General features: G+C 38.4%; 1 protein-coding gene across 1 annotated transcript in view; it reads left to right on the top strand.

Moving 5' to 3' along the window:
• The window catches only part of LOC126229562 (drebrin-like protein), a 219,728-nt gene that overhangs the window by 121,729 nt on the left and 74,428 nt on the right, over positions 1-23,571 (top strand). The window contains exon 7 of the mRNA XM_049942330.1: positions 5,835-6,054. Within this exon, the coding sequence (XP_049798287.1) occupies positions 5,835-6,054 (220 nt within the window). The remainder of the gene's footprint in view (positions 1-5,834; positions 6,055-23,571) is intronic.

Below are 23,571 nucleotides of genomic sequence, written 5' to 3'. Positions count from 1 at the left end.
TGAATAATTTACACGTTGATGTTTATACTGAGAATGGGGTTTTTCAGATCTATTGATCTGTCTTACTCTCAACTGCTAGTTTAGTATTATACTGTTTCAGTATTCTGTGGCAATTTCTTTTTCAACTGCATTAGAATATTAATGACACTCTGCTGTGTTCTGGAAAAAGAAGCAGATTTTGACTTGCCAACAAGAGAAGTTAAAAATTACTCAAAACTCGTCACAGTCCCTACGTAAATCCCTCCCTTCAATTACCTTCTTGGTATGGTTGACAACTCAAGACTAGTCCTGTGGTGTGACATTTGCAATGGCTTCTTTTGTTAGCATTTAAACCAAACTGCGCACAAATTTCTTGTTGTTTCTTGCCACATTACTTTTCACTTTAGGCCCACATATTCCCTGTCTGATTTAAATGAGCGTGATACAGAGAAAGTGTGATTAAACTATGCCTTAAGCGCTAGCTAGCTCATCGACCTGATAGTGTGCAGTGCGTGGCTTGTACAGCACTATATGTTCCATTAACTCTGCCTTATATATGCTTCTTTTAATTTTATCCAATGGAACATTTCTTTCTACCCAGAGTGAAATAACTGCTTTATCCATAACAAAAGAGTAGTATGCGCATTGCCCATTATTGTTGTTGAATTTGGAGGAATATTTTACAGTAGAACATTATCTTCATAGATGGTGAATGTGTTCTTAACAATTTTTAAAACCTCGTGTTCAGACTTGCTGCAGTGTTCTTATTAATACAACGCCAACACAAAACACTTGTTCATAATCCTTGATGGCTGCAGAACATTTCAAAAAAAGAATATCACTTTACAACTAGAGCTAATGAATGCAGATATGCATCTAATCCGCGACATCACATGGTACTGTTTATTCATGGCATGGCAATAGAGGCACTTTACCAATCGAACTGCTGGCGGTGTGTTAGGAAAAGTTGTCTCGCCATTGGTGTTACCTGGGCAATGGCGTCGTGTTCCCTCCATTGAACCAAATGTCAAAAGACACAACTAATCTTAAACACACTATAGTAACCTGCTCCTCTCTGATACTTTATACAGTAACCATATATTTATTGTGTTCCTTTTTGTTTTATTTACCTCTGCAGATAATTCAGTGTGTTCGTCATTTTTATTATCTGTCAAATCCACAAGATTGTACTTAACTTCATCAATGGCAAGAATTTTACTTCCTTGCATCATCTCTAGTTTAAATTTGTTAAGTACTTCCTCCTAATGCGGTATAATAATTTGCCTTTCTTCTTCTTCTTCGAAACAGTTATCTATTTTGTCTTCAGTTCTAACAGCAAAATCTCCTTTGCATTTTCCATTCATGTCAACAGGATTAACTGGATTTTTCTCTGAAGTTTCTTTGATTCTACCAACAAAATCTTTAGCACGATTAGCCACACTATCTGGATTTTCTTGCCACAGACTACTCAGATTCTGCAAAGGAATTGCAATATACTAGAAAAATATCTTGTCACTGGGTTGTCCACATCTGTTTCCTGTTGCATGCTTTTTGGTAGCGATGTGGAGACATTTTGATTCTCAATCTCTAGAGTATTGTTCATACCCAAACTGGTTTCAGTTGTACTAAACTCCCCAAAACCTGAACCTACTAGCTCTTTTTTCTTAATATCTTTCAATTTAGCTAAGGCTACACTGTCCATTGTTAGTTGTATTGTCTTGGTCATCCTTCTTGGATTTGTTACTACAGTACATAAAAAGGATCGTAATGCAGCACAGTAGATTATCACAAACAGTATTGTTCTTAATAATTGTAGTGCACTATTCACATTATTAATAGTGCTTAGCAGCAGTGTGTGCCATGCAGTGTTACTCCCTTTTCCCAGTTATGTGCGACACTTACTTTTGTCTGCCTGAGGCTGTTATCTGGCCACTGTTACATAATGCTGCAGATATGATGCATCACTACACGATGGTTCTGCAACTCTTCTTTCCTGTGTCATCCAAATGTGGTGGAAAACGCTTCCCACATATACACAGTTACCGTTTGCATCTGTTTTCTTTATCAACTTTTGTGGTGCACCATCTTTATTCAGTGTCCATGATTATTTCTGTACTGAAAATTATTGTATTTTCATATAGTATTTGATGCAATATTCATTACTAGTAAATTGTTATTACCATTCAGTGTGGCACAGTTTTGCCCACTAAAGTTATTTTCATAAAACGTGACAGTACCTTTATTTAATGGAACTTTGATTAATGTCCTGTAATTTCTATTTTTGTCCACAATTTTTTCATCAAAGGACAGTGCCCTGGCAGCATAAGCCACATGTAACAATCCCTATTTATTTTAATATGTATTTTTTGCATTGGGATGATTGAAAGAGGTGGCAGATATGTAGACAGCTACTGAATTTTACCTTAGGCCTAAACCGACCTACACACTGTCTCCTGTGCATACAATAATCTGTATTTAACAGTAGTACTGAAATGATAAGAAGTCACAAAATCAAAATACAGTTTATTTATCCTTGATACAAGTATAGGGTCCCTAGTCTGGCTCACACTGTCTGAAGCACTATTCAGTCTAGTCACAACAAGAAGTTTCATCTTTTAAATTACATTCAGAAGAATTTAAAAGTCTCTATAGCTCACTCAGTAAATAATATGACTTCTTTCAGTATCCAGTAATGTCAGTGGTGACTTTTGACAGTATTCATATTGTCTTGTAGCATCAATGGCTGCCACTCATTTCAATGCTTCACTTATAAATTCTCAAAACTTCTTCCACATTTACATAAACACTTCCTCTATTTAGGCATCTCTCAGAATCTTAATTAAACAAATATTTATTCAGTGACATAAACTTTCTCTGACACTGGGGCCGCAACCCGACAGTCACCTTCGGCCACTTGTCAAATTCTGAACTGCTCTCCTGTGTCTCCACAAACAGACACAATCTTGATGTCCGTATATTCTTGTTGGTTACTCAGTGTTTCTTCTATAGTGAGTGGTTCCCTTTCCTCATACCGTTGTTTATCTACCATGCAGGATCATGCCTGAAAGCTTTCATGAATGTTCAGGCTTGAAAAGAGGTTATAAACCCTCTTGTGACACAGTAAGGAATTCAGATACAATGGTGCAAGAGCTGAGGTTCATATTTGGGAGTTCTAATGATGATATTTTATTTTTTGACTTGTCAAAGATGGAGTTAAACTTGAATGAATGTAACCTTTAATGCTCTTACTGCAACCCACCCCCTTTCACCTATTCTTGTTATCTGAAGGTTAGAAGTAGTCTTATCTTCCTTTAGGTGCCTGTACACCTGACACTATCTTTTCATATTTTGCATTTTTACTTTTCCCTGGCAATGGATTTTGTCTTGTTTCTAAATTGAACTTATGTTAGCTGTGTTGAGCAAACATGTTTCAGTCATTAAAATTTTAACAGCGTTAAGATGACGTGACAAATGTGACATTAGCATGAAATGAATGAACCACATTCTTTGATATTTAGATGATTATCATTTCAATGCAGCTACAAAAAGTAAGTAGGAGTAAAGCTGCCTACATTCTGAATATAAGGAAAAATGACCCAGCAGGTCTCTCATTCAGAAATTGCTTTTGATTGGTTGTTTGTGAGATGATCATGTTATGCCTTGTGTAAAAAAAGGATAAACAGCTACCAGCAGATGTCAGAGTTCTACAGCAGCAAGATTGAGGCTTATCATGACAGTTGTTTATCATTTTGTGAAATGATTCACATTGATTAAGATCCCATGACTCATGTAAATAAGGAATTGATTTGTTCAGCATCGGCTTACTCAACACCATGCAGGATCTAAGTGGTCCTGCACGACTAGTGCCCAAGAAAACAGACATACACTATCTGATCAAAAGTAACTGGACAACCATGTGTAGTATAGAATTGACAAGTAGATGTCACAAGAAGGGAACCCGCCAGCATAAAAGGAGGCGAGGAGTGTTGTGTTGTCAGTAGAGAAGCAGTAACAGTGGAATAGGTTGGTCAAGGAAGCTCAGTGACTTCGAACATGGATTGGTCATTGGCTATTACCTAAGTAACAAATCCATCAGGGAAATTTCAGTCCTTATAAAGCTGTGCAAGTCAACTATTGATGTGACTATGAAGTGGAAACACAAAGGAACAACCACAGCTAAACCAAGATCAGACTGGGACCATCAAGCATTGCAATGGGTGGTTGTAAACAATGCGTGAAGGAATTGTAAGGAATCATTCCTAAGTTCCAGAGTGACCACCAGCTGTCCAGCTAGCATAATGACTGTGCATATGGAGTTAAAAACTGGAAAGGAGTGATTCATAGTTACGACTCGCACTATATCCTGTGGCAATCCAGTCGTGGGTTGGTGTTTGGTGAATGACAGGAGAATGTTACCTGCCATCATGTGTAGTGCCAACAGTGAAGTATGGAGGAAGTGGTATTATAGTATTGGACTGTTACTCATGGTTGGGATGTGTTCCCCTTTTTGTGCTTAAGAAAGCAGTAAATGTAGAAGGATATGTAAACATTTTACAGCATTGAGTGTTGCACACAGTAGAGAAGCTATTCAGAGATGATGATTGTTTGTATCAGGACGGCAATGCTTCCTGTCATAAGGCAGCATGTGTGATGGACAATAACGTTTCTGGAATGAATTGGCTTGCACAGACTCCAATCTGAACCCAGTGGAATACCTTTGGGATGAGTTAGAATATCAGTTTCACACCAGAACCTGCGTCCAACTCACTGTCTTCTCTGATTTTGGCTCCACAAACAAATAGACATAGACACCTCACTGAAAGTGTGCGCAGCAGAATTTAAGCCATCATAAAGGTGAAGGTTGGACACACCCTGTATCAGTGTCCAGTAATAAATGTCTGGATACTTTTGATCGGGTAGTGTAGTGTTTGTTCAACCATGCAAGATCGTGCACCCAAATCACATACCTCGAGTCAGCTAATGGGCTTGTTTGCAGCAGCATCCGCACTGACATTGCAGCAGTGGTTGAAGCACCTTGGACTGCCAGCAGGGCAATTGTTGTTGTACCCTCCTTTCATGTTGCAAGAGAGAGAAGTGTGCAGATAGTGGTGCATCATCTTTTCAGACAATTTCTGATTATGTGTACAGCATCCAATAGATATACCCATGTGTGGATGCTCCAAAGAGGACAAACGTTCTCATATTGTATTATTCATCATCATGTGGGCCCAACAATTGGTGTGATCATATTGGGTATCATTGAATACCAAACTTGATCACTTTTAACCAGGGATTTTTTTTTTTTTTTTTTTTTTTTTTTTGGGGGGGGGGGGGGGCATTAAATTTCAGACATGTTCAGGTTGGTTGCTGAGCCCAAGGTCTACTTCACATTATCTTTCATTAAGATAATGCGAGACTGCATGGTACCTGTGCTCTCCTAACCTACCCCAATGCAGAGTATGTTTGACTTCTGCCCTCAGCAGAATATCCTTCAGACCTGTCACCCAATGAAAAATTTTTGTCAAGGGTTGCTTAGAGTCTATCGTATCACCGCTTGAAAGGCAGTATGATTGATTAACTCTGTCATAGAGTTGAAGCAGCATAGAATGACATAACAGTTGTGTCATCTAAGCTAAGTTGATGCCCACTCGGTGTACTAAATTTTACTCAATGTACAACGCCAAACCACGTACAATTTAATTGTGTATTCTTCCTACAATAGTTTATATGCGCAATAAGAAAAATTTTGTTATTTTTATCATTCCTGTTGTTGCAATTTTGATGCTTGGGGGGATGGTGTAGTACTACAGTTTTTTCCTTGGTGTACAATTCATATAAGGTGTTCTTATTGACAGGAAGCACAGGATCTCATATCACAACGCAAATTTGATGCCCGAGCTGTGTTTGAGAAGAATACATGCGCAGGACAGCTACACAATTTACGCCGCGCATCAGCAACCCCTCCAGACTTATCGGCGAACTCCAGTCCTCTTGGCAGGAAAGCTTCATTGCCAGTGTGGCCTCCAAAAATGGAGAATGGAATCCAAGAGGAAGTACAGTCTGTCCCAACTCCAGGTAATTTTTGAGTAATAAAATAATTTTGATTGCTTTTACAATTAATGACAAAGTAGCATACCTAGACTTACAAAATTTTTAACATATTTTCTCTCAATCACTTGCCCAGTACATCTGACATAGAAATAGGAAATTTTCTTATGTTCTGTTCTGTTCTTTTCTGATGCTATCAGCAAGTGACATTTATGAATGACAAGTCATGTATCAGTTGCCTTGATACAATTTACCATAGGTTCTTCTGTGCACACATGAAGAATGAGTCTTCTGAACATATTGTTAATAATGAAAATATTACAGTCCAGTGGGGTGATAAGGTAAGGAATGAGGTGGTTCTCCACAGAATCGGTGAGGAAAGGATTACAGGGAAAACACTGACAAGAAGAAGGAACAGGATGGCAGGATATCTGTTAAGATGTTGGGGAATAACTTCCATGATACTAGAGGAAACTGTAAAGAGAAGGGAAAAAAATAGAAGAAGGTGAGCTTGGAATACATCCAGCAAATAATTGAGAATTTAGGTTGCAAATGTGACTTTTAGATGAAGAGATTAGCACAGGAGAGGAATTTGTGATGAGCCACATCAAACCAGTCAGAAAACTGATAGAAATAAAAGAATAAAGAAAATTATAGTCCAGCACTGAGACTGGGCTGTAACCTCGAGCAAAATAATAATAATAATAAACCCCGTGGAGGCCCGGGAAAAGAATAGGCCTCTGGTATGTTCTGCCAGTCGTAAAAGGCGATGGAAAGAGCAAACCACTAATAGGGCTAACCCCCCTTTTAGTGTGATTAGTTGGTTCAGGACAGAACTAAAGAAGCCTCGGACAAGCGCCGTCATGGTCGGGGACGACGCTTGAACCCTATGCCCGCCCACAATGGTAACGACACTGCTAGCCAACTGGAAAATAATTTAAATCCAAATAGAGGTGTTTTGCAGGATATGCTTCCTGCAACCACCCTAGAAGGAAAACAAAGACAGAGGATGAGATGGTCAGATGAAGTTAATCGACACCTCATGTTCTGTTATTATCAAGCAACAAACCTAGGAACCAACACAACTGGATACAGATCACAAGTATACACAACATTTATTACCAGATACCCAGAATTAAAATTTTTAACAGAACAACGACTAACTGATCAGATCCGTGTAATAATAAAAAATAACAGGATACCCCAGTCAGAATTAGAAAACATCAAACAACAAGTACAACAAATACTGGAACAAAATAATGTGCAATCAGAAGAAGAAGAAAATACAGTAATGGCCTCAAACATCCCAGAGCAAACAAACAAAGAACAACACGCATCAATTAAACAATCAGAGGAAAACGAAATCTTAAGACAGCCACCAGAACAAGCACAAATAGAACACAAAGTGACACACATGTTAGATATAGAAGAAAAATTTCAGCTGACGTATATAGAATACAAATACACAAATACAGACATTAGACCATTCTTGCATAGACCGCCAAATAACCCACAAGTCGAAACAAAAATTAAAACTATCAACACAATCATACACAACAAAATAAGTGAAAACACAACTATGGAAGAGTTACAACTACTGGTTTATATAGGAGCACTCACTACACTAAATATCTACATCTACATCTACATTTATACTCCGCAAGCCACCCAACGGTGTTTGGTGGAGGGCACTTTACGTGCCACTGTCATTACTTCCCTTTACTGTTCCAGTTGCGTATGGTTTGCGGGAAGAACGACTGTCTGAAAGCCTCCGTGCGCGCTCTAATCTCTCTAATTTTACATTCATGATCTCCTCGGGAGGTATAAGTAGGGGGAAGCAATATATTCGATACCTCATCCAGAAACGCACCCTCTCGAAACCTGGCGAGCAAGCTACACCGCGATGCAGAGCGCCTCTCTTGCAGAGTCTGCCACTTGAGTTTATTAAACATCTCCGTAACGCTATCACGGTTACAAAATAACCCTGTGATGAAACGCGCCGCTCTTCTATGGATCTTCTCTATCTCCTCCGTCAACCCGATCTGGTACGGATCCCACACTGATGAGCAATACTCAAGTATAGGTCGAACGAGTGTTTTGTAAGCCACCTCCTTTGTTGATGGACTACATTTTCTAAGCACTCTCCCAATGAATCGCAACCTGGTACCCGCCTTACCAACAATTAATTTTATATGATCATTCCACTTCAAATCGTTCCGCACGCATACTCCCAGATATTTTACAGAAGTAACTGCTACCAGTGTTTGTTCTGCTATCATATAATCATACAATAAAGGATCCTTCTTTCTATGTATTCGCAATACATTACATTTGTCTATGTTAAGGGACAGTTGCCACTCCCTGCACCAAGTGCCTATCCGCTGCAGATCTTCCTGCATTTCGCTACAATTTTCTAATGCTGGAACTTCTCTGTATACTACAGCATCATCCGCGAAAAGCCGCATGGAACGTCCGACACTATCTACTAAGTCATTTATATATATTGTGAAAAGCAATGGTCCCATAACACTCCCCTGTGGCACGCCAGAGGTTACTTTAACATCTGTAGACGTCTCTCCATTGATAACAACATGCTGTGTTCTGTTTGCTAAAAACTCTTCAATCCAGCCACACACTAGGCAGAGATCAGAACCAACCAACACACAGAAGAAACCCACAAAACCAGCATGGAAACACAGGCTACAGATCAGAATAGAAAAACTGAGAAACATCGGACCACTAACACAATTTATAAGAAATGAAATGTCAAAAAGAAAAAAAAAAAAAAAGAAAACGAAAAAGGTTAGGTAAAATCTCACAACAAGAAGCGATAGAGCAATTAGATGAAAAGAAGCAGAAATTACAAGCATTGGCCAAACGACTTAGAAGATACAAAAAAAGTGAAAATAGAAGGAAACAAAACCAAACATTCAACACAAACCAAAAGAAATTTTACCAGACAATAGATAACACACACATTAAAATAGACAATCCACCAAACATAACAGACATGGCACACTTCTGGAGCAACATATGGTCAAACCCGGTACAACATAACAGACATGCACGGTGGATACAAGCAGAAACAGACACATACAAGATGATACTACAAATGCCTGAAGTGATAATTTTGCAACATGAAGTCACCCAAGCAATTAATTCTACTCACAATTGGAAAGCCCCTGGAAAAGATAAAATAGCAAATTTCTGGCTAAGGAAGTTCACCTCAACACATTCACATCTAACTAAATTATTTAACATATCTAAAAACAAAGATGATGTGACTTACCGAATGAAAGTGCTGGCAGGACGATAGACACACAAACAAACGCAAACATACACACGAAATTCAAGCTTTCGCAACAAACTGTTGCTTCATCAGGAAAGAGGGAAGGAGAGGGAAAGACGAAAGGATGTGTGTTTTTAAGGGAGAGGGTAAGGAGTCATTCCAATCCCGGGAGCGGAAAGACTTACCTTGGGGGGAAGAAAGGACAGGTATACACTCGCGCACACACACACATATCCATCCGCACATACACAGACACAAGCAGACATTTGTAAAGGCATTTGTGTGTCTATCGACCTGCCAGCGCTTCCGTTTGGTAAGTCACATCATCTTTGTTTTTAGATATAAATTATTTAACAGTTACATTGCAGACCCATACACATTCCCTGATACACTTACACATGGAATAACTTATCTGAAACCTAAAGATCAAGCAGACACAGCAAACCCAGCTCAATATCGCCCCATAACATGCCTACCAACAATATACAAAATATTAACTTCAGCCATTACACAGAAATTAATGACACATACAACACAGAACAAAATTATAAATGAAGAACAAAAATGCTGTTGCAGAGGAGCACGAGGATGTAAAGAGCAACTGATAATAGATGCAGAGGTGACATATCAAGCTAAAACTAAACAAAGGTCGCTACACTACGCATACATTGATTACCAAAAAGCTTTTGACAGTGTACCCCACTCATGGTTACTACAAATATTGGAAATATACAAAGTAGATCCTAAATTGATACAGTTCTTAAACATAGTAATGAAAAATTGGAAAACCACACTTAATATCCAAACAAATTCAAATAATATCACATCACAGCCAATACAGATTAAGCGTGGAATATACCAAGGGGACTCATTAAGTCCTTTCTGGTTCTGCCTTGCTCTGAACCCACTATCCAACATGCTAAATAATACAAATTATGGATACAATATTACTGGAACATACCCACACAAAATCACACATTTGCTATACATGGATGATCTAAAACTACTGGCAGCAACAAACCAACAATTCAACCAATTACTAAAGATAACAGAAGTATTCAGCAATGATATAAATATGGCTTTTGGAACAGACAAATGTAAGAAAAAACAGCATAGTCAAGGGAAAACACACTAAACAAGAAGATTACATATTGGATAACCACAGCGACTGCATAGAAGTGATGGAAAAAACAGATGCCTATAAATATCTAGGATACAGACAAAAAATAGGAATAGATAATACAAATATTAAAGAAGAACTAAAAGAAAAATATAGACAAAGACTAACAAAAATACTGAAAACAGAATTGACAGCAAGAAACAAGACAAAAGCTATAAATACTTATGCTATACCAATATTGACCTACTCATTTGGAGTAGTGAAATGGAGTAACACAGACCTAGAAGCACTCAATACACTTACGCGATCACAATGCCACAAATATAGAATACATCACATACATTCAGCAACGGAAAGATTCACATTAAGCAGAAAGGAAGGAGGAAGGGGATTTATCGATATAAAAAACCTACATTATGGACAGGTAGACAATTTAAGAAAATTCTTTCTAGAACGAGCAGAAACTAGCAAAATACACAAAGCAATCACTCATATAAATACATTGGCTACACCACTGCAATTTCATAACCACTTCTACAACCCTTTAGATCACATAACATCAACAGATACGAAGAAAGTAAATTGGAAAAAGAAAACACTACATGGCAAGCACCCGTATCATCTAACACAGCTACACATCGATCAAGACGCATCCAACATATGGCTAAGAAAAGGCAATATATACAGTGAGACGGAAGGATTCATGATTGCAATACAGGATCAATCAGTAAACACCAGATATTACAGTAAGCATATTATTAAAGATCCCAATACCACAACAGATAAATGCAGACTTTGCAAACAACAAATAGAAACAGTAGATCACATCACAAGCGGATGTACAATACTAGCAAATACAGAATACCCCAGAAGACATGACAATGTAGCAAAAATAATACATCAACAGCTTGCCTTACAACATAAACTTATAAAACAACACGTTCCCACATACAAGTATGCACCACAAAATGTACTGGAGAATGATGAATACAAATTATACTGGAACAGAACCATTATAACAGATAAAACAACACCACATAACAAACCTGACATCATACTCACCAATAAAAAGAAGAAATTAACACAACTAATCGAAATATCCATACCCAATACAACAAACATACAAAAGAAAACAGGAGAAAAAATTGAAAAATACATCGAACTGGCTGAGGAAGTTAAGGACATGTCGCATCAGGATAAAGTTGACATTATACCAATTATACTATCAACTACAGGAGTCATACCACACAATATCCACCAGTACATCTATGCAATACAGCTACATCCAAACTTATATATACAACTACAGAAATCCATAATTATTGATACATGTTCAATTACCCGAAAGTTCCCAAATGCAATATAACATATACCGTACAGTTAAAAGGAAGTCATGCTTGATCAAGGTCCGTGTCACTTTCCATTTTTGACCAGACATAACGTCTGGGAAAAGAAAGAAATAATATGAAATATACAATATCTTTGGAAAAAAAAATGTTTAAAGTGGCTCAAGAAGAATGAATGTAAAGCTAATTTGCAAAGCAGAAGATGGAGAAAAAAAATGTGGCTAGCAAGAAATAAAGCTATAATGAAACAAACAGGTGAAAGTATAGGACACAAATGTCATTATTTCTAATGGTGTAGACATTCTATATTAATCATTGCTTTCTTGTAAAATCTTTCATCAGGTGTTCAAATGTGGCAGAGTTGTGGTGAAAAGGTTTCTTTAGCAAAAACAAGTTTGCATACCAAACATGTATTGTGTATTATAATTTTTTTTATATTTATATGTGCTCCATTTGCATATACTACTTTGGTTACTTACTGTACATTGCTTTTATGCATTTAACATTGTTTATGGTCTTGACTGAGTTTTGCAGAACAGACTTGTCCTTATTTCATTATTTGCAGAAACAGTGTTATCTATTCTGGCAGAAATTAGATACCAGGTTTTCTAGTTGGAACACATGCAAGAGTACCTAACAATTACTGCTAATGTAGTTGCTCTTGCAAATAGTAATAGCTCTCTGGAACAGGGCATTTTCCCTGATAGACTGAAATATGCTATTGTTATACCTTTGCATAAAAAGGGGGATATATCTGATGTCAACAATTACCGTCCAATCTCCCTTCTAACAGCTTTATCCAAAATTTTTGAGAAAGTAATGTATTCAAGAGTAGCTTCACATATCTGTAACAATGAAGTACTAACAAAATGTCAGTTTGCTTTCCAGAAAGGTTTTTCAACAGAAAATGCCATATATGCTTTCACCAATCAAATTTTTAATGATCTGAATAACCGAACACCACCCATTGGGATTTTTTGTGATCTCTCAAAGGCTTTTGATTGTGTAAATCATGAAATTCTGCTAGACAAGCTCAAGTATTGTGGCATGAGTGGGACAGTGCACAAATGGTTTAATTCGTACCTAACTGGAAGAGTGCAGAAAGTTGAAATAAGCAGTTCTCATAATATGCAAAGATCAGCACATTCCTCAAACTGGGGAACTATCAAGAATGGGGTTCCACAAGGGTCGGTCTTGGATCCTTTGTTGTTCTTAATATATATTAATGACTTGCCATTATATATTCATGAAAAGGCAAAGTTAGTTCTCTTTGCTGATGATAAAAGTATAGTAATCACACCTGACAAACAAGAATTAACTGATAAAATTGTCAATGTCTTTCAGAAAATTACTAAGTGGTTCCTTGTAAACGGACTCTCACTGCATTTTGATAAGACACAGTACATATAGTTCCGTACAGTAAATGGTATGGCGCCATTAATAAATATAGACCTTAATCAGAAGCATATAGCTAAGGTAGAATATTCAATATTTTTAGGTGTGGCCATTGATGAGAGATTAAATGGGAAGAAACACATTGATGATCTGCTGAAATGTTAGAGTTCAGCTACTTATGCAATAAGGGTCATTGCAAATTTTGGTGATAAACATCTTAGGAAATTAGCTTACTACGCCTATTTTCACTCGTTGCTTTCATATGGCATCATATTTTGGGGTAATTCATCACTGAGGAATAAAGTATTTATTGCACAAAAGTGTGTAATCAGAATAATAGCTGGAGTCCACCCAAGATCATCCTGCAGACATTTATTTAAGGATCTAGGGATATTCACAGTAGCTTCTCAGTATATATACTCTCTTATGTAATTTGTTGTTAACAACCAAAGCCAATTCAAAAGTAATAGCAGTGTGCATAACTACAATACTAGGAGAAAGGATGATCTTCACTATTCAAGATTAAATCTAACTTTGGCACATAAAGGGGTGAATTATACTGGCACTAAAATCTTTGGTCACTTACCAAATAGTATCAAAAGTCTTACAGATAACCAACAAGTATTTAAGAAGAAATTAAAAGAATTTCTGAATGACAACTCCTTCTACTCCATAGAGGAATTTTTAGATATAAATTTAAAAAAAAAGATATTTAAAAAAATAAAAAATAACAATAAAAAAACACAAAAAAATGAAAAAGTTGTTATATTAACTTAAGTATGTTGTTTAATTAACTTAATTATGTCATGTATTGGAAAATTTGACTCGTTCCACATCATTATGAAATATCGTATTCATGATCCATGGAACTAGTATTAATCTAATCTAATGCAAGCAAAGCAGTTGTGTCTTTGCCTGCAGTTACTTGTACTTTATGTACTTGGGCTATGCATGACTCAGTTTAAAAATTAATAAGAATAGCACGATGTAGTTATAGGGTCAAGCCATGTACATCTACTTTCATGCCCCACAGCTAATTTGCTGCAAATAATAATCTGTAGCAGTGATCCTGCAGTCAAATAGTCTGTGCATTGGCTAGAATTGTGAGTTAATAAAATACACAGAAATACAAAATAAAAGTTAAATGAATAATTTAGTAATAAGGGTTTGTTCTAATGTTTGTAATTGACATAATGGCAGAGAACTATGTTGAATAATGTTTATTCAAGAAAGGACATCTCAAATAAACAGGAAGTGGTCCTATGATAATTGTTTAAAATACAGACAGAAAATACCATTATCAAATGCAGTAAAGTTACTTTGAGAGTGTTATGAGAATGGTAGCAAAATCCCCAGACTAAATATTCATCAAAGATATGCAAAAACTAAGTCCATTTCGTACTCATGATATACGAAATATTCACCTGCCTAAAACTGTTCAGAATTCAACATGATGATTTACAAATGCACACGCAATATGACAAGTAGAAACTCGCACTCTGCCCTCAGTTCTGTAGTACAAGTGGAAAAAGTTAGAGTCCTACTCTGCAGCACATTCTGATCTCTCAGAATATAAAGTCGCATCAAAAGTGTAGTGGCCATTCACCACCCAGAGTCCATCACTGACACGACCAAATGTCACATGTTACCGCAGGCAGGTCTGTCTTCCACCAGATCTTAAAGTGTCCTCAAAAGTTAAAGTCTCATAGCAGCTCTGCGCCAACCAGAATTAATCACCTATATGACCGAATCACACATTTTACTACAGGCAGGTCTGCCTTCTTCAAGAATTTAACATAAAGTACCCAGGAGCACTCCCTTGAGCTCTTCACTTGAAAAGTCCCAGTCTCCACTTGACTCTCATAGTCTTCCGCTACTGTCTGCTTTTCCATTTTGCTGAAGGCCGTCCCACCAAAAATCCATTGTTTTTAAGTTGTATAAACATGATCTGATTCAACATGACCACTTCCTGGACTAATTAAGATATTACAATAATATTTAAATAAAGAAATTATAAATATTCGGCCACACTCAGATCATTCAAAATAATAACAGAGAAAGGTTTGTTCATAAGTAAATAAGCTATTATTCTTGTGCAAGGGTGCTCGTGTTAAGTGACAGCAAATTATTGTTAAATATTGTTTAATCAATTATTTATGCCTTCTTGACAGAAGTGTCTTTTGATTCTCTTTTTAATTATGGGGTCCTCTTAACACATGCGACTGACCACTTTTAAATTAGCATAGTTTTTTAATAGCACTTGCAGTCAACGTTTAAATAAAGTTACTGGCAAAATGGCAAGCTGTTCACTAAGTAATTGCCCAAGTATTTCAAGATATAAGGTATTCATGCTTCATTCATGTGGTGTGTAATTGTGGAGAAACTGTGTTCTGACAAACATATGCTTGATAAAAGAAATATAAAGGACATCATTGACATAAATAAAATAGGTACAGATGAGTGTCTTTCTGGGATGGTAGCTATCATGCGGTGCTATCGCCTGTAATATTGTTTGTTGAAATAATATGCAGTGTTGAAAAGATTCAGAGGTTCATTGTGATTCAGAGGTTCATTATGAAATTGTTTAGTCAGTGCGAAATATTAACTTCTGTAGTTTTAAAGTTATTGAAAATATTGTTGTGTCATTGGATGTGCCTCATTTTTCTGAGGTGACAAATGTATTCAGATTTGCTTTGATACTTATCTATAAATTATTATAGATTGTCGAAGAGCTATAAGACGCCCTCCTTCAGCTTGTCTGGCACTCTGCCATTTTTGGTGCATCTCATGCACAAAGGCCATTCGAGTAACAGCTTCACAAGTTTCCAGCTTTGAGATTTACCAATTTCTGGTCATGCTGCTTGTCTTTGTACATAGATTCATCTGTACTAGTCACCTATCTGGACCAGCTGTGGTATGCCTTGAGCACTGGGCCTGGTAGCACTCGGCTGTACAGCAAATTCATCTTACTTCGTATCAATACTGAGTTCCCAATTAGCTCGCCTACATATGTGTAACATTACGCTCTGCAGCTTTCTGTTGATACAGCCACAAGAATTGAGTAGTGTTATTATTATTCAGAATTGTTTGTAGCTGCAGTTGAGTTGTATCTTTTTTTCCTCTTTTATTCATTGAATTTTCTGCAAAATTTATAAAACTAATGTTTCTGATCAACATTGTACTCCACTCAGGAACTTATTATTGACTGAAGAAAAGATTGTTATAAAGAAATGTCTTATACAGTAATTTATAAGCAGAACTGTCTTGTATTGTTTGAGTTTCATGTTCCAGGTACTACAGAAAAACAAACTGTTACCACATCATTCATTAATACAATAAATGTAATTTTTTAAACTTCAAGGAATTTGCGTAATACCGGTGTGTGGTCTGCTTCACGTCTGGCCAGGCTGAATTCTTTTCACTCCGTGGATGAGTAGACTTGCTCATGAATCATTTCACAACAATAACAAGTAAAATTAATATTCCCAAAAGCAGATTTCCCTTTTATAACTCTCCATACAATTACAATGGTGGTTTTGAGAAGTCTGGTAAATTTCTATGAAAGAATTGAACATGTTTGTTGTACCTTCATGGTTGGTAAGCTTGACTATTCCAAGGATCATGTAAAGAATTTCAAGAATGTACAGAATACAGTTCATTGTGGACAGCTGTCTGTATTGCTCAGTGTGTCGACTGTGATTGAAAATGGAGAAAACTGAGTTTCATACTGTTATTAATAATCATTTTTATTTAAAGGGTTTGACTGCCACACATATCAAATCAGAACTGGATAAAGTTCGCACATACTCTGAACCATTGTAGAAGTATATTTACTTTTGGATTAATTTATTTTGAATGTGGTTGGACAAGGACCAAAGACAAAGCCTGCTCCAGCCATCCAATTGAAGTCACCACGAAGGAAACCATCGACAAAATCTATGAAATGGTAGCGCAAGACCACTGAATAAACTTTTATGAGATTTCTGAGACTGTAGGCATCTCAACTGAGTGAGTGCATAGTAACCTGCATGGAAAATTGGCTATGAAGAAGTTGTGTGTGAGGTAGGATGTACGATTGCTCATTGCCAGGCGAAAGCACATCTTGCACAACATTTCAAAATGATGTCTGCCGATGTTTAGTCGCATTCCACACGACTTTTCATTCTGATTTCTGAATGTTGAGACCTGGATCCATAATTGTGCACCAGAGTCAAAATGGCAGTCAAAACAATGGGCAAAGGCTGATGAAAGTGCAGCGAAGAAGGCAGAGGCAATTTTTTCAGCTGATACGGTGATGGCCGGTATTTTTTGGGATTCCCAAGGAATAATCCTCATAGATTACATGGAAAAAAGCAGAACCATAACCAGACCTTATTATGCTTCATTGTTGGATCATTTGAAACTTGCATTTGCTGATAAAAGATCAATGGTGTCATGCAAAACAGTGCTCTCACCAGGATAATACACCAGCACATATATCAGTGATAATGATGGCGAAAGTGCATGAATTGAGCTTTCAGTTAGTTCCTCATCCCAAAGTGACTGCTTTCTGTTTCCTAACTTGAAACATTGGCTGAATGGAAGAAATTTTCATCAAATTAGGAAGTAATAGTTGCAGTCAATGAGTATTTTGCAGTGTTTGACAGAACCTATGATGATAGAAAGAAAAAGCTGGACGATTGCTAGACCAAGTGTGTACCCCCCAAAGTAGACTGTGTCAAGAAGTAAGGTTAATTGTTTTTTTTAAAAAAAAACCTTTTTTTTCTTGCTTTTTTACCAGACTCATCAAACCACTCTTGTATTAGCTTTGTGTAAGTATAAGCAGGCAAACTTTGCTGTGTAAATTGAAGCTTGTTATAATGTAAAATTTTAGATTGTGCTGTACTGTCACAGATCCCCATCCTCGAGGTGAGTAAGTGTAGCTTGTGGCTTTTCCAATTCAACACAGGCAATTAGTTTGTCTTGATGTAGAATCTAACCAAAACAGTATTCTAATATACACTGCTGAACCAAAACATGTGACCACTACCCACTGTGAAACTAAATGCCACCTCGTAACATTACGAGCACTTAACACAGTAAGGAAAGTGTATAAGAGGAACAAGGACAAATGGGGATCATCCTGTTAATGGTAAAGGTTGCAAATGGAGAAATCCAGAGACATAAGTAATTTTGGTGAAGGACAGATTGCTATGGCTCTGCACCTGAGAATGTGCATCATGGAAATGGCAAAGCTGGTTGACTGTTCATGTACCACTGTTGTGAACATCTGTGGAAAGTGGCTGAAGAGCTACAAAACCACCTCATTACAGAATGTGGAGGTCATGCATGCCTACTCTGTAAAGCAGGATAGGTGGTGAGCTCTGCAGTATACAATGCTGGTGCAAACAAAAGTGTTTCAGAGGACACCTTTCAGCACACATTGTTGGACATAGTGTTACACTGCAGGTGACCCCTGCTTGTTCCCATGTTGACTCAGTGATACCATCAATTACAATTACAGTGAACATGATGGGATAATGGAAAGTGGGCCGTGAATCAATGAAAATATGTCAGCTGGTTAGAAGAATCACGTTTCTTGTTATCACCAGGTCACTGGTTGTATCTGGATGTGACGTTATCCAGGTGAACAGCTGCTTGAAACATGCAGTGACCCATGAATACGATACAGCGGTGGCAATATTATGCTATGGGAACATTCACCTTTGCTCCCATGGGACATGAGGTAGTAGTCAAAGGGACCGAGAGAGCTGTGGACTACGTGAATATTGCTGCTAACCATCTGCATCCCTTAATGCTTGATGCCTTCCTTGACAGTAAGGGAATCTTTCAGGTGGATAACTCTTCATGTCACAAAGCCTGAATCATGCTACAGTGGTTTGAGAAGTAAGGTAGTGAACTTGTGTTGGTGCCTTGGCCACCAAATTCATTTGACCTGACTCCAGTGGTTTGAAAAATTCTTCGACTCACCATGAGAGGTCAGTGCTAGCGCAATGAGTTTTTCATGTGGTATTCATTGCCTGTAAACACGTGCCAGCAGTGAAGTGGCTCTGTTGTTGTTCCCGCGTAGTGATTTGTGAAGATGGAAAAAATTGAGATTCGATCAGTGATTAAGTGCTTCATAAAGAAAGGTATGAAAGCAAAGGACATTCATGCTGATTTCCAGTATACACTGGGGGGCTCTGCTCCTTCATATTCAACTGTTGCCAAGTGGACAAATGAATTTAAATTTGGTCAGGAGAGCTTACATGAAGATCTGCGCAGTGGTCGGCCAAGATGTATCACTATTGCAGACATCATTGCAAATTTGCACAAAATGATCATGGAGGATCGCCAATTGAAAGTGCGTGAAATTGCTCACGCTTGTCAGATGTCTTCTGAAAGGGTATATCATGTTTTAACTGAAGAATTAGAAATGAAAAAATTATCTGCAAGATGGGTGCTGCGACTCTTGATTCTGGATCAAAACTGCATGAGAATGGACATATCAGTACAATGTTATAGGAGAAACTTGAGTGTACTACTATACCCCAGATACAAAACAACAGTCAAAGCAGTAGAAAAATGCTGATTCTCTGCCACCAAAGAAAGCAAAGACAATTCCTTCAGCAGGAAAGGTCATGGCATCAGTGTTCTGCGATAGAAAGGGGATTCCGTTCATAGACTATCTCCCCACTGGGCAAACAATTACTGGAGAATACTATGCTAACCACCTGGACAAGTTGCAACAAAAATATGCGAAAAAAGGCCAGGTTTAGCAATGCAGAAAGTCATCTTCCATCAAGACAACGCATGCCCACACACACGTGATGTTGCCATGGCAAAATTACACAAACTAAGGTATGAGTTGTTGCGACACTCATCTTATTCACCTGATATGGCTCTATCAGATTTCCATCTCTTCCCAAAACTGAAACTTTTTCTTGGTGGACGAAGATTCACTTCAAACAAAGAATTGATAGCCGGAGTTGACAACTATTTTGCAGGCCTGGGGGAAACTCATTTTCGAGATGGGATCAAGGTACTGGAACATCACTAGACCAAGTGCATTAATCTACAAGGAGACTATATAGAAAAATAAAAAAAGTTTCAGTCATGTAAGTACTTTTTTTCTATTCCGTTCCGAGAACTTTTCAAACCACCGTCGTAGTTATTGAGCAAGTAGTTATGATGTTATGGCTCATGAGTGTATATTGAATGAAGTGGGACCCAGAAAATCTAAAAATAAATTAATACATTAGCACAAAAGCACAAACAAATTAAAATTATTGGTTCTATATTTTTATAAAACATACCACTAAAATGAGAGATATAACTTATCAAACCCTAAACCAGAATCACAAATAAGTGTGTATCATTGAACACAAGAATTTCATTTTCCGGTCGATTTTAAAACAAAAAGTTCTCACAGAAAATAACAACAGGAAGGATTATGCATGTTCCTAAGCACATAAGAAGGATTTTAAAAAATTTAACCTTTTCGTTTCACTACTTAATGAGTTCAAGAACAGGACCTAAAAGGACTGTGCTTGTAATAATTTATAAACTGGTGTACTATAATTGCTCATCAGAAGTAATGCAAGTAGTGGTGGTGGTGATGGTCATGGTCATCATGCTCTTAGGGCACACACCAGCTGGGTTATTAGCACATTTTCTGTTTTTCACAGTTTGACTTGCATGAATAAGAGATTTGAAATGATACATGTGTGTATGCTTTCGTACACAGGTATCCACTGAAGCACCAAAGAAATTGGTATAGTCATGTGTATTCAAATACAGAGATAAGTAAACAGGCAGAATACAGCACTGTGGTTGGAAACGCCTATGTAGGACAGCAAGTGTCTGGCACAGTTGTTAGATCGGTTACTGCTGGCAGGTTACCAAGATTTAAGTGGATTAGAATGTGGCGTTATAGTTGGCGCACTTTGATGGGGCACAGCATCCCCAAGGTAGCAGAGAAGCGAGGATTTTCCTGCATGACCATTTCATGAGTGTACCATGAATGTCAAGGATCCAGTAAAACATCAAATCTACGATGTCACGACAGCCAGAAAAAGATCCTGCAAGAACGGGACAAACAACGACTGAACACAATCATTTAGTGTGACAGAAGTGCAACCCTTCCGCAAATTGTTGTAAATTTCTAATGCTGCGCCATCAGCAAATGTCAGCGTGCGATCCATTCAACGAAACATAATCAATATGGGCTTTTGGAGCTGAACGCCCACTCGTGTACCATTGATGACTGCATGACACAAAGCTTCATGCCTTGCCTGGACCTGTCAACACCGATGTTGAACTGTTGATGACTGGAAACATGTTGTCTTGTCGGATGAGTCTCATTTCAATTTGTATCAGACAGATGGACATGCACAGGTATGGAGACAACCTCATGAATCCATGGACCCTGCATGTCAGCAGGAGACTGTTCAAGCTGATGGAGTCTTTGTAATGGTGTGGGGAACATGCAGTTGGAATGATACGGGATCTCTGATATGCCTTGATGCAACTCTGATAGGTGACAAGTACATAAGTATTCTGTCTGATCACCTGCATCCATTCATGTCCATTGTGCATTCCAATGGACTTGAGCAATTCCAGCAAGACAGTATGACACCTCACATATCCAGAATTGCTACAAAGTGGCTCCAGGAACACTCTCCTGAGTTTAAACACTTCCACTGGCCACCAAACTCCCTAAACCCTTCCGCTGGACACCAAACTCCCTAGACATGAACATTATTGAGCATATCGGCGATGCCTTACAACGTGCTGTTCAGAAGAGATCTCCCCTCATACTCTTGTGAATTTATGGACAGCGCTGTAGGATTCATTCTGTCAGATCCCTCCAGCACTACTTCAGACACTAGTCGAGTCCATTCCATGTCGTGTTGCAGCACTTCTGCATGCTCGCAAGGTCCCCACATGTTATTTGGCAGGTGTACCAGTTTCGTTGGCTTTTCAGTTTAAAAGAAACCCAGTCTTTGTACAAATTTATGTCCAGGAAGTAAGGGAAAAAAAGAAACAGGGGCAGGCACAGGTACAGTGAGAGAAACAGAGAGCTGAAACGAATGTGTGGGGCCCTGCCAACTCGTCTCTTATAGGTTTCCTAAAGGATGCTGCATTCTCAGATGGCTATACAACAATTCAAGCAAATCACATTAATGGTTTTTATTACAATAAAGTACATTGGCAATGCTTAACTTTGGTTTACAAGAAAGTGTCGCAAGTGATGGATGATATGCAAACAATCAGTGTCCTTTGCTATATAGAATGTTCATGCAAATTTGTCACACAGTTTGTGGATCACTAATAACTGCTATCGTAGTGCTCTCTTCTAAGGCATGGTTTCTATTAATGTCCATCTTCTACTCTGGCCAAGGCTGGCAGGAGCGACCCTTCTAGTCTTCTTCAGAGGCTGCTCCTGCTGTGGTGACGTCCTAGTCAGCATGCTATTGGCTGACGACATCTCACAGCCCTTTCTGCTCTTGCGTTCTTCTTCTTCATCTTTATGCTAGCACTTGTTGTTGGGTCATAACATTCCTCCCCCTCCACCTCCCACCCCCACCCCCCCAAAGTGACGGACCGTCAGGCAAGGGAGGTAGGAGGGTGGGCGCACTGCTCGACCGAAAGCTGTGGCTGCAGGGGATCTCCAGCTTCCAGTCATACCCTGCCATCCGGCCTTCACCCTGGTGGAAACATCCCCTGGGAAATGACCAGAAGGATACACATCCACCTCCTGTTGCCATGAACCAGATGAAGAAGGCAGTGACTGCTGCAATGTCGGCAGCTCCAGCTCCATCAGTAGGACAAGAGGAGGCGGAGGCTCCGTCTTCATGGGGTCGTCCCGCAGTGTCATGATGACACCCTCTGGTGGCTGCCATGGCTGTGCTGTCCTCTGGATCTGTGAATCTGGGGGAAGGGGCATTGAAAGATCATTGTGCATATGACAGGTGCGAATTTGATTTTGATGTCAGCGCTGCAAGCACCTGGACCGGAAACAAGATAAATGGAAGCGCCAAGTTGACGACGATCTCACCTTGCACCCACCATCTGCTGCCACTAAAAACCCTGTAAAAGACAATACAGGGTGATTCAAAAAGAATACCACAACTTTAGGAATTTAAAACTCTGCAACGACAAAAGGAAGCGCTAAGCACTATCTGTCGGCGAATTAAGGGAGCTATAAAGTTTCATTTAGTTGTACATTTGTTTGCTTGAGGCGCTGTTGACTAGGCGTCAGCGTCAGTTGATGCCAAGATGGCAACCGCTCAACAGAAAGCTTTTTGTGTTATTGAGTACGGCAGAAGTGAATCGACGACAGTTGTTCAGCATATGGGGCACTGAGAATCCGCGGGAAACAACTCAGTATGAACGTGACTCGCCTAAGGTGA

Source organism: Schistocerca nitens, unplaced genomic scaffold, assembly GCF_023898315.1.
Source record: "Schistocerca nitens isolate TAMUIC-IGC-003100 unplaced genomic scaffold, iqSchNite1.1 HiC_scaffold_375, whole genome shotgun sequence".
In the NCBI taxonomy this organism is placed as follows: domain Eukaryota; kingdom Metazoa; phylum Arthropoda; class Insecta; order Orthoptera; family Acrididae; genus Schistocerca; species Schistocerca nitens.
Note: the sequence above shows the minus strand (reverse complement) of the source record. Positions and strands in the feature narration are given on the sequence as shown.